Below are 12,710 nucleotides of genomic sequence, written 5' to 3'. Positions count from 1 at the left end.
TGAAACTACTGCAGAAAAAAAGACACCTACATCTTGGATGCCCTTGAGGTAAGCTAAAACATACCAAAATTTAATTTAAAAATTTAATATCCCTTTAATAATATATTACGGTTATTCACTTTTTTATACACACTGTTAACCCTTGCTGTAAAAAAGGCCAAATTCTGACAATATCATACCATCTTCCATTAAAACAGTAATATACCGTAGAAAACAAAAATAACCTATAGAAATATACAGTAAATTAACAGCGTTCAAAGTCGACACTCAGAGGCTGTTTTCCCAATCACACCCTATACCCTCATTCACTATTCCCTACATTAGTTCACTAATATAGTCCACTTGACAGAGTGAATGAAAAGAAGTGAGTGAATTGAGACACTGATGAACACCTGATAAGCAGAATCACTGAAGGACAGAGAAACAAGAACAGAAAAAAGAGAAACACAAGAACTACAACTGACTTCCAGCCACCGAGTGTCAAACCAGTTTCTTTCATACATGTACAAAAGTTCTTGTTGAGAATTAAAATATATTTAGTTGTTGATATTTTATTAAAAATATTAAAGTTTGTTGTCACCACAATGGAGATCAGTATTTGTTTTAGTTGGTCGCTTGACCCTTGACTTTAGCTTCTTTCTGGCTGATTTAACTGTGTGTATATGAAACACCAACACCGAAATCAACAATCAGCACATGAATCTCAACTATGGTGAAAATCATAAGTTTCATGTCACAATGCATGCTGGGTTTCAGGATAGTATAAAACTCCTAGAATGCACTGCTGCATGAATATATAAATCAAAAATACTGCCACCATTGTTGAGACATATGCAGATTTTTTTATTTCTCTGTGTTTCTACAAGACATTGTTACTCTGTTTCTTTGGTTGTTCATGGTGTGTTAAAAAAATATATAATTGTAACTCATTACTGTAGTCAACACTGAAGTTGGTTTCTGCAAGTGAAATTAGTTAACTGGAGTGTCAACAAACATGTTGGTTTGTAGCATTGATCAGCGGTTTGCAGAAGCAGCAAAGGCATCAAGCAATTTTTGTTATTTGTGCAAAAAAAAACATTAAAGTGACTGGTATTGACACTCACTCGAGCGATTTGTTTGCTAACTAAAGAAGCCATTGAACATCGTCGAGAGGTTAAAAGGAATTTGACTGGATTAAACCCGCCAATGTGTAACCATGTGGATAAGCCAGTTTGTGACAGAAGCAGCAGAGATAAATGAACAGGTTTCCAGCCTGAGCTGCACAAATCAAATCGCTGGCAGATCGGGCTGGGTTTACCCAGTCTAAGTGATCTCTCCATATGATCCATATCTCCACATAATGTTAAAGAGGTGTGTGAACTCGCAAGTACAATGTCAGGCACTGTAATTTGCTCTGGCCTCCTTCATATTCGCAAAATAATATAGAATTCATAGATAATTGGAAAGGTTTTGGGGCAGACGTGACCTGTTAAAAAGAGATGGTATTCATCCCTCTTGGGATGGTGCTGCTCTTCTCTCTAGTAATGTGGCACATAGTCTTAGAGCTCAAACATGACAATCTGGGGATCAGATCAGGAAGCAGACAGACTGGCTAAACCGACCGTCTGCTAGCGGCCTCACGTCACTGAGGTCAGATAAGGGTTGGAGCTTAACAAAGAGTCCATTGATCAATAACAGTATTTTTTATGTAAACACACAAGAAATGAATAAAATGCAGCTGTATCTCATAAGTGAAGCAAAACTTTCTGAGAAGTGCTTGATAAGAACAAACCGGTTGAAACATGTTAAACGCCTTATCAGCTGTTGTTATGCTCTGATAAGGACATCTTCTAGAACGATTAAAATAGTTTTAAGTCATGATTCTGACACTCTGCCAGAAAACATATTTCGTTAAAAAAAATGTCAAAACAGTCAGCTACAGCTGCCAAATATATATTTTTTTAAAGTAAAATATGCTCATTTAAATATAGTGCACAAAACCTTTTAACAGAATTTTTCATTAAATGTTTAGCAGAAAAACATTCAACAGTCATTTCCTAAATTATTTTTCACATAATTCACTTACACATTCACTGTAAGGAAAATGTCTTGCAGTTCATCAGCAATAGCACACATGCATGAATCAAATTTGTTACACTTTATTTCATAGTCCACTTTAGACATTCTACGAACCAGGCGCGGATTTATGGGTGGACCTGGGTGGGCACGTGCCCACCCAGATTGACCGGTGGCCCACCCAATCATATTAATAAAAACATTTTAAATTTTTAATTTTAATAATAATAATGATGAATTAATAAACAATTTCATTTTAATAGTTTCCTGGGGACATTTATGTACAGTAGCTACGAAAAATATCTACAAAAGAAAAATATCACGTGTCAGTCCATGCTATCACGCAACACCGCTCTCCGTGCCAGACTGACTTAACGTTGTGATAGTCTACATGAGAGTCGCGTGAGTGACAGACAGATTAGTTTAAGGCAAGTTTAAAGCAGCCGGGCCGGGAGGGCTGACTGACATGAGTACAAGGTATAGGCCTAATTAAATTCACTACCGAAGTACCGATCTGCTATAGTTGACATATTTAGCAGGCGTGCATACTGCATAGGCTTTTTGCCAGGGTCGATATTGTCCCCACCACTTTTTAAAACACCTCGCGGCACGAATGTACCAATTCTACAAATAAATAAAACATGGCAGTATAACAATAACTGGCAGAGCATTCATTTCGTTCGTTTTTTTAAATAAGAGGCGATCTAGTGCTGATCAAGTGATCAAAGTGCTCGTTGCCACTGCGATCAGTGGCGCGGATACAGTGTTTTCTCGCAACATATATTCCTTGTTTACTCTGAAAACCCAAGTTAAGATTAATTGATTGGTTTGAGTGCCATTTTGTCAAGAAAAAAAAAAAGAAAAAGATTTTTAATGCGGCGGAATTAGACTTTCCACTAATTTCCTTCACTTCTGCAGTTCTCTTCCTCTAGTTGCATTCACTCGTATCCCGAAGTAATCTTGAATGTTGAATTGTCAATACAATTGAAAAATTTGAGAGAACATCACATAAGCTGACTTCATAAACTGATGTTGATTTTCCTAAAATGTTTTAGTTTGAACTCACCATTATGGTGACCAGTGTTCATGTGGTTTGGCGCTTGGACCTTCATTTATATGATTGTAATTCTCTTCCTGTTGATGCAATGATGCTACAAGAAATCACAGTTATTTGATTTCAAAGGAAGTGCAGTAAGTAGGGGTGTGACGAGACACTAATCTAACGAGACACGAGATTGGGTTCACAAGAACGAGATGAGATTTTTACACAATATTTAATAGAAATCCTCACTGACAAAAGTCATGACTGGAAAAAAAGTCTGCAGGTGCATTTTGAAATGTTTTGAAATGAATGTCATTTCAGTTCTACTTTGAGTATGAATTATCAAATGCATTGAGAGACAACAATATACAAGCACTGTAAAAGATTTTGCCACAAACTCAACTGACTGGCTTTTCTCCTGCACTGTAAAAAATAATTATGTGGCTTAGTAAATATTACAGAAATTTTTAACTTTATTAACTTAATAAAATCTCTGAATATCGTTTACTTGATTGTTTGAGTTAAACATACCAAAATAATTGAGTAAAAATCCAACAGTTAATTTTATCTAAAATTTACAGATATATTTAAGTTTTTTTCAATAAAATTATTTAGTATTTGACTAACCAATTACTTCTTTATAATACACTTAATATATTTGTTTAATTTCTATCAAAATATTTGAGAATGTTTCATTAAACTGATCTGTTTCAAGAATCAAAAATATTACTTAATTCAAATCAATATTATTAATATATTTAACACTCTTAAGAAATTGAGTAAGTTTACTCAATTAAAACAATTCACCCCTCCCCCACCCTCTGACGTGACGACAACTCGACGGTTGCGTGAGCGCGGGCTGTTTGAACTCTCTCCAGTCTCCAGAGCAACAGGCTCTCTTCTCTTCTCAGCGTCGCAGATTTGGTGCATTTCCTCTGTGAAATTCAGGTTTGTGTATATTTTATTTTATCTCTAAAATCATTACTGTGCTTTAAATCATTTTATTTAATGCAAAACAGCGTACAGAGGCGTAATTCGACACCTAACCGAGAGTCGCGCCTGTCTTTTTGGGTGATTGAAACGCTTTGCATAAACACACGACTTTGTTCCTAATGATAATGAATATAATTAATTTGGATGATAAAATGTCCTCAGAATTGTCACTTTTTGTTTATTGGCAGGTTATGTCAGTCGCTCGCAGTATCTTTCGGCTATGAGTGAAATGCAGGACGGCGGTATGGAGTTCAAAGTTCACCCGCGGAGCGCGAGTCCGGCTTCAGCACGAGAACCAGCACCGAGACGGTGGATATTGGATTCAGACTGGTTGATTACACTTGCATTAGACTACCTGAATGTTTAAATATTTCATTTTTACTTAGAACATGTTTGTTAAATGAGTTTAAATGTAGGCAATATTGTATGTTAAAAAGTTTAAAATGTGCTGAATTGCTATACTCAGTGACAATAAAGGCCAATGTCATGTATACTGGTGGTTGTGTGTAGTACTATTTTACAAAGGTTTAGAGAAAATAAAAAAGTTAATATTACTCATTAATAAAAACACTTAATATTACTCATAAATATTGCTTTTTAAATGTTTAAATGTTAAATTATTTCTACTCAATTTTATTTGTTAATGTACCTGATGCAGTTACTCAGATTTACTTAATTTTATTACTTGCATTTACTCAATTCATACAGTATATTTAATTGATTTCACAGCTTTAAAATTTACTCAAATTTACTTTTTTGAGTGTAAAAATGTTTCACCAAAAAAATTGAGTAAATAATAGTTAAACTTTTTACAGTGTGTATGATTTCACATGAGTCTCTTCAGACCTTACTGTACATGAATTATGAGCTTATGATTGAGGCTGTGAACTCCTAATTGAACTTCTTTCCACAAATTGAACATAGAAATAAAAACTCAATAAATAACCAAAATAAAATAAGTTTTTTAAGTGCAAACCACAAGTGCAAGTGCAACCATAATCAAAATACTCTCTCAGTTTTCAAAGTGCAAACAGAGACCAAAAGAGAGATCAGAGCCACAACAACACAGTCCAGAGATAGGTTTGATATTGGGAGACAGGCTATTGTATCAGGGAACTTGTGTTTTACTTTCACTTTCGGATTTGTGATCGCGCATACTCTGTGTAGGCAGTGGCGGTGCTAATCACGCATTATAGATAAGACACTTATCAGACGCTCAGGCTCTGTTGTGCAACGAATCCTCCGCCATCATCACGAGATCAGTGAACTGGGATTCCTGTGAACTCGTGCTGGATGAGCAGAGCAAACGTTTACAATGGGTTTACTTTTTTTTTTCTTGACATGAAACAAGTCACATGGGCACTTTTATTTTATTTATTTTTTGTCCTTTTGGGAGCTTGACTAGTTGCTGTCTGTTTTCAGTGTACAGAAAATATTCTTCAGATAATCACATTTGTGTTCCACAGATGATCTGAGTAAATAACGACTGATTTGTTTCTCTAATAAATTTGACCATCGCCGCTCTATGATTATGTATTTTCAGAAATGACGTCACCCGACCCTGAAAGAGAAACATCCCAGGATGAAGAAAAGTCAGGTAAGATCCAGCAGATTTGTTGCTCAGTTTGAGTTGAAAGTGATCTTATGATATAAAGATGAGTGATGGATGTACAGCATGTGTAAGAATACTCATACAATAGTCTCACCTTGTTTCTCTGTGAAAATCCCTTTTGTGAGATTTTTTAACATAACCCGTTTCTTTATTTGGTTTAACCAATACACTCTATTTGTGATCTTGATGATTATAAAGCCATCAACAGATAACCATCATCACCTGATCTCATTTCACTTTAGATTTCTTTGCTGCTGCAAATGTGTTTGACAACCCAGTCAACACGTTGATCTCACAGTGATCTCTCCATATGACCACAATGTGAGTTCACAGTGAGCTAAAAGTGTAACCGCACAGCGCACTCACTGTGTGCTCATATTATGGACACGATGTGAGTCACCCCAGCTAGAAATGTTATTGGACATGGATGGACACAAATTGTAAGTTACCATTAAGGTGATGGGTGTTTGCTTTAGTTGGGCTCTAGAACATTATATGTTTACTTTAATATTTACTGTTGTTTGTTTGCTGTTATTGATTTATAACAGTTAAATGAACAAAGTAAAATGTTATCGTATAGTGTTGGTTATGTTTTGACATAATCATGCTGTGATCTGAAAAAGGAAACTTATTGAGGTAGTTTGGTTTAACTTGTTAGCAGCAGTTTAGTGATTCTTCAGCCTATGATTATCAGTACTTTACTTATAATTCAAAATATTTAATAAACAAACATTGTTCTGATCAAAAGACATTCAGATAAATTCATTTAAAACACAGACATCAATAATATTCCTGTGAATCTCAACAATGGTGACAATAATAAAGCATGTTGCAGTGGCTGCCACCAATCACAACTCATTAATGGCTCCCATCATGCATTGCGGTATGAATAAATTATGATCTGAATTGTCTATGTAATTTACTTTTCCTAATTGAATATTATGCTCTTCACCATTGTTGAGATGCATAGACTGAATCTTGACATCTGTGTGTGCCTAAAAGAATGATTTTTTTTTTTAACAACTTTTAAGAAATCCTTTATATTATATAAAAAATTCTGGGCATTTATGCAGATTCACTAACCAACAATATAAATCGAAGTCAGAAAGAAGGATTTTAATGAGTTCAGTGATCAAGTTCAAATGATGATTGTCATAACATAACCAACACCATCAGATCACTTTATTATTTGTTCAACTGGTGATTATAATTCAGAAACAACAGACAAACAAAATTTAAAGTTAATAATAAATGGGTCAAGAGTCCAACTAAAGCAACCATTGATCGTCATAACGGTAACTTACAATTTGTGATTTTCATAATTTCTAAACATCGAAACTTCCCGCTATAACTGTCTAAGAATGTTAGGGGGGATAATGTTCTATCAATGTCATCACTAAACATGTTTGAAATGTTTATAGAGAGTGTTATCCTACCTTTTAGGAGAACATTCTGGTTACAAAAATAAAATTAGCTACAGAAAATATTACAAGAACATAACATAATGCTCTCAAAACATTCATAGAACAATAACATTTCTAGCTGGGATGAGCTCATATTGTGGTCATAGTTTGAGCACACAGTGAGAGCGCTGTGCGGTTACACTTTTAGATCACTGTGAACTCAGATTGCAGACGTTGTGACCACATGGTGACATCACTGTGAGATCATAGTGTTGACTGGGAAACATACTGTCACAACAGCCAATTAAAAACAAAAGGTATAATACGAGTTAAGACCCCAACTAATGTAAACACTCATCACTATTATAGTGACTTCAAATTAAACACATTAGAGTTAAACCTCTGTTAATTCTCAATAAAAACTTGTGTAGACGTCTGACAGAAATAAAGTCAGTCTGGTTAGTAATAAGTGAAGCTGGTAATGCTGTTTGTGGAGTTGTTTAATCCTCCTCTGCTGAGATCTTCACAGATTTAATGTCTTCTTTTCTCTTCAGTTGATTTCATCTGAGACTGTGTCTGAAGTCAGTTGTAGTTCTCGTGTTTCTGCTCGTCTCTTTTTCTGTTCTCTTCTTTTCTTCAGTGATTCTGCTTGTTAACAGGCTTATTAAGGCTGAGATGACTCCATATTTAATATACACAGATTCTGTGGCTCAGATAAGGTCCAGTTCTGGTTTATTCCTTTGCTCTTGGCTGACATGTGGCATTGCTATGTAGAGGAGTAAAGTCCAGGTTCAGAAAGTAAAAGTCCTCCTCAGTATTTTGTTCCAATCACCTGGATTTGCTAATTCAGACAGGAGAGAGAACTAATTAGTGAAATCAGCTGACTGAGGAATAAACATATGGCAGGACTTCTACTTTCTGACCCCTGGACTATACAACTCTGCCTATAATACACATGGTGCAATGCAGCGCCAGGCGCAACGCGAGTGTTTTTTGCTAGTTTCAGCCCGACCCAGTTTTCCTTTTCACATTCTGAGCACATCTACATGTGATCGGAGGTAAAAGATTGATTAAACTGATAATCACAATTATTTTGCTTAAAATATATATATATATATATATATATATATATATATATATATATATATATAACTGCGATCATTTGTCACGGTTATTCTAATTTCAGAAATCTATTTTTTACATTTAATCACATTTATTCAGAGGTGGGTAATCCAGGGGCCAAAGAGTAAAAGTCCTGCCATATGTTTATTCCACCCATAAACTCAGTCATCTGATTTCACTAATTAGTTCTCTCTCCTGCTGAATTAGCAAATCCAGGTGATTGGAACAAAATACTGAGGAGGACTTTTACTTTCTGAACCTGGACTTTACACCTCAGCATAGCAATGGCACATGTCAGCCAAGAGCAAAAAAATAAACCAGAACTGGACCTTATCGTAGCCAAAACATCTGTGTATATTAAATATGGAGTAATTTCAGCCACAGCCTCAGATGAAATCAACTGAAGAGAAAAGAAGACATTAAATCTGTGAAGATCTCAGCAGAGGAGGATTAACCCTCTGAGGTCTGAGCTGTTTTCTGGGCCCTGGAGGTGTTCTGACATGCTCTGACATTTGTGGTTATTTCTGTTACTTGTGACATTTTCATGGCTAAAGTCTAATTACACTGTATTCAGCATAAACTCTGCTACAATAATATATCAGCAGCATGTATGTAAAAGTTTGTAGTTTTGAGATAATGACATTTATGCGTGGTTTGTGAAAATACAAAAATAAATTCTCACTGAAATAAGGTCATGAAACCCATACTGATTATTTCTTCACAAGACTTTTGAAAATTGTATCACGTAGCCTAGAATATTTGCTCTAAAACTATGTGAGAATCACCCTGACTGCTCATTCAGAGAAGACAATATATTGATTTAAAAATTTTACGACGTGTTTTGTGTTAGAAAGCAATATGCGAAGGGGCGGATCACCTCATTAATATGAAAGCTTTCCACACCTGAGAAAGACAAAGAACCTCCCTAATGGCCCTATTAGGAGCTTATCAGGGCCCATCATTCTGACCAACCTTGCACAAAGAATGAGGAGATTTAAAAAAGAATGGCTTTTAAAATTGTTTGGATTTATTTACAACACAACATAATCCAAAGATACACAACAAAAAAGCACTTATTGAAGAAAGAGACCTTTGTGCCATTCCTAAAAACATTGTACATACCTTTCATTTTCTAAGGTGTTTGATTTTCACTTTTTCACAGAGACATGTACTGTGAATGTTGAAGTCAGCAGGACTCAGTGGCATCTGGGCCCTGAAAAAAAAAAAGTGAACATACTGATATCAAGAGAAAGGCCTGCACGATTTTGGGAATACATTTTAGATTTTTCTTGTTAAAATTGCTTTTTAAAATTCACAGAATACACACACACACGACATGATATGAAATGAGATAATAGTAAAAACATGAAGCCGTTTGGAGCGTTTTGCTTTTCCAAAATATGATACATTCAAACGCGATCGCGATCAAAAATATGATACATTAAAACGCGATTGCGATCAAATATAAAACATTATGGTTAGGCCTACCATATACATAGCCTATCTACGTTTGAGCAGATATCCACAAACACAGTAACAGTAAACACGGGTCTAAATATTATAATATTCACCATATATCTAGCAACAGTTCAACTGCAATGTGAAATTTATGCAACAATAGCAAACTAATATGTAAGAATTACTTACCTTATCTTTCTTGTCTTCAAATATCGTTCTTCTTCTTCTGATGTAAATCCAATGTAAGCTCAGGCACGTCTTTCAAACTCGACGAAAAGTGAAGTGAAGTGTTTTGTTGTTGAGGTAATGAGGGCGATCGCGTTCCATGTGGAGATTTGCATGTGAATATCTTTTGCGCGAGTGGGCGTGGCCGAATTAAAAATAATTCGGAAGCGTTTGAGAAGCTGGAAATCTTGTTGGTTTTATACAAATTACTTAAACAGAGAATATTTGTTTTCGTTTTGAATCCGATCATTTAAAAGTACACACTTAAATGTTTATAAAGGTGTATGGCTCATAAATGTGTGACAAGTATTCGCTGAGTTTTGTTTCAGTTTATAGACGTGCTCAAGAAAAAAAAGTTCACCGCGACGGAGAGGCAGAACGCACACACTGTTTATTTTCTTTATTTTACAAAAGCACAATGTTTTGATTTGATTGGAAGTGGACACATACAAAAGTAGAAATACCACAGATTCTTTTTTTATATTTCTTTTTTCTGTATGACCATAAATGACGGAGAAATTTAAGTTTATAGTGCTACAATGTGGAGAAAATCCAGCAAAACGCGCCGGCGCGTTTGTCGACCTCAGAGGGTTAAACAACTCCACAAACAGCATTACCAGCTTCACTTATTACTAACCAGACTGACTTTATTTCTGTCAGACGTCTACAGAAGTTTTTATTGTGAATTAACAGAGGTTTAACTCTAATGTGTTTCATTTGAAGTCACCATAAGAGTGATTAGAGTTTCCATTAGTTGGGCTCTTAACTCTTATTATATATTATGTCTTTTTTTGGCTGCTGTGACAGTGTGTGTGTCAAACACATTTACAGCAGCAAAGAAAGCTAAAGTGAAATGAGATCAGGTGATGATGGTTACCTGTTGATGGTTTTATAATCATCATGAAATAGCCTGATTCACTGAGGTTTTTATAATCTTAATTAATGATTAATGAATTAATGAAAGCATGAAGGCTGTCTTTGTAGATGTTATAATGGACTACAAGTTTTGTCTTCCGCCATATGCACTCTGCTTTTCTGCATTGTCTTTTCATATTTTGCACAGCTGTTGAGTTTCTCCAAGGTGCTTTTTGTCTGCCACTCTTCTTCCTGACTTTAACAGGAGCAATATCATCAATTACACTTTTAACTTTTGAGTTAAAATAATCAAGGAGAAAATCAACAGAGTCTGCACATATGCTTGGTGTTAAGGATATAGCCTTCATAAATAGTACACTAGTGTTCTCATTTAAGCATCTCTTTTTGACAGACACAGATCTAGCTTCAGTGGCAGGAGAGATCAATATATCACAGAAAATACAGAAATGATCAGACAGTGCTACATCCTTAATAACAATCGATGAAATGTTTAGACCCTTACTGATGAGTAAATCTAGAGTGTGTCCACGATTGTGTGTGGGTCCATGTACACGCTGAGTCAGATCAAAAGTTTTTAAAACAGTTTTGATTTCTTTTGCCATATTGTTTTCTGCACTATCTATGTGGATGTTAACCCTCTGGAGTCTGAGCTGTTTTCTGGGCCCTGGAGGTGTTCTGACATGCTCTGACATTTGTGCTTTTTTCAGTTATTTATAAACATGTTAATGGCAAAGGTGTAAATTCACTCTATATAGCACAAACAGGGCTACCAAAATATCTGATCAACATGCATGTATATGTTTGAATTTTTAAGAGAAAAATGTTTATGCGTGCTTATTGGAAAAAAATTAAATGAAAGTTGCAGAAATAAGGCCATAAAACACATACACAGCAAAAACTCCAGTGTTAAATTAACACTCCTCGGAGTGTATATGAGTCCACTCTCAAGAGTGTAAAGTGTTAAAATATGAGTGTTAAATTAACACTCAAGAGTGTTAAAGTTAATGAGACAATTAAGTGATTCATTGAGTGATGATTGAGCATTATTGAAGACACCTGATGTTAACAAGCAGAATCACTGAAGGAGAAAACCGCAAATTGTAAGTTACCATTATGGTTACTCCATCGTGAAGTGCTTCGAGCAGTTAATCAAAGCTTACATTATTGACTCTATGCCTGCGACTCTGGACCCGTACCAGTTTGCTTATAGACCTAATAGATCTACAGAGGATGCCATCTCTCTGTCACTTCACTCTGCTCTCTCTCATCTAGATAAAAAGAACACGTATGTGAGAATGCTGTTTATTGATTACAGTGCAGCATTTAATACCATTGTGCCTCTTAAGCTTGCGGTGAAGCTCCGGGAACTGGGTCTTGACACCGCCCTGTGTGGATGGATCTTAGACTTTCTGACGGGCAGACCTCAGGTGGTACGGATGGGCAACATAACCTCTACCTCACTTACCCTCAGCACTGGCTCCCCCCAGGGCTGCGTGCTGAGTCCCCTCCTGTACTCTCTTTTTACCCATGACTGTGTAGCTACACACTCCTCCAACACCATCGTTAAGTATGCAGATGACACCACTGTGATAGGCCTGATCTCTGATGACGACGAGTCGGCCTACAGAGATGAGATACATTCACTGTCTCTTTGGTGTCAGGAGAATAATCTACAACTCAACGTCAGTAAGACAAAGGAGATAATTGTGGACTTCAGGAGGAAGCGGCGAGGAGAACATGCTCCCATTTTCATCAATGAGTCTGTAGTGGAGAGAGTCAACAACATAAAGTTCCTTGGGGTTAACATTAGCGATGACCTGACCTGGTCCATCCACTCTAATAAGGTGGTTAAGGAGGCCAGGAAACGGCTCTTTTTCCTCCGACGGTTGAGGAGATTCGGCATGGATGCAAGAATACTGACCAA

At 36.0% G+C, this 12,710-nt stretch overlaps 1 protein-coding gene across 1 annotated transcript in view; it reads right to left on the bottom strand.

Moving 5' to 3' along the window:
* Positions 1-11,912, bottom strand: part of LOC308688890 (glutathione hydrolase 1 proenzyme-like) — a gene marked incomplete at its 5' end in the record, with an annotated part of 46,920 nt that extends 35,008 nt beyond the window's left edge. Inside the window, one exon of the mRNA XM_081362328.1 lies at positions 11,908-11,912. Within this exon, the coding sequence (XP_081218454.1) occupies positions 11,908-11,912 (5 nt within the window). The remainder of the gene's footprint in view (positions 1-11,907) is intronic.
* Positions 11,913-12,710: the final 798 nt, after the last annotated feature.

The sequence above is a fragment of the Scardinius erythrophthalmus genome (genome assembly GCF_964197995.2).
Source record: "Scardinius erythrophthalmus genome assembly, chromosome: 3".
NCBI classification, from domain to species: Eukaryota; Metazoa; Chordata; class Actinopteri; order Cypriniformes; family Leuciscidae; genus Scardinius; species Scardinius erythrophthalmus.
This window is presented reverse-complemented; position numbering and strand designations above follow the sequence as displayed.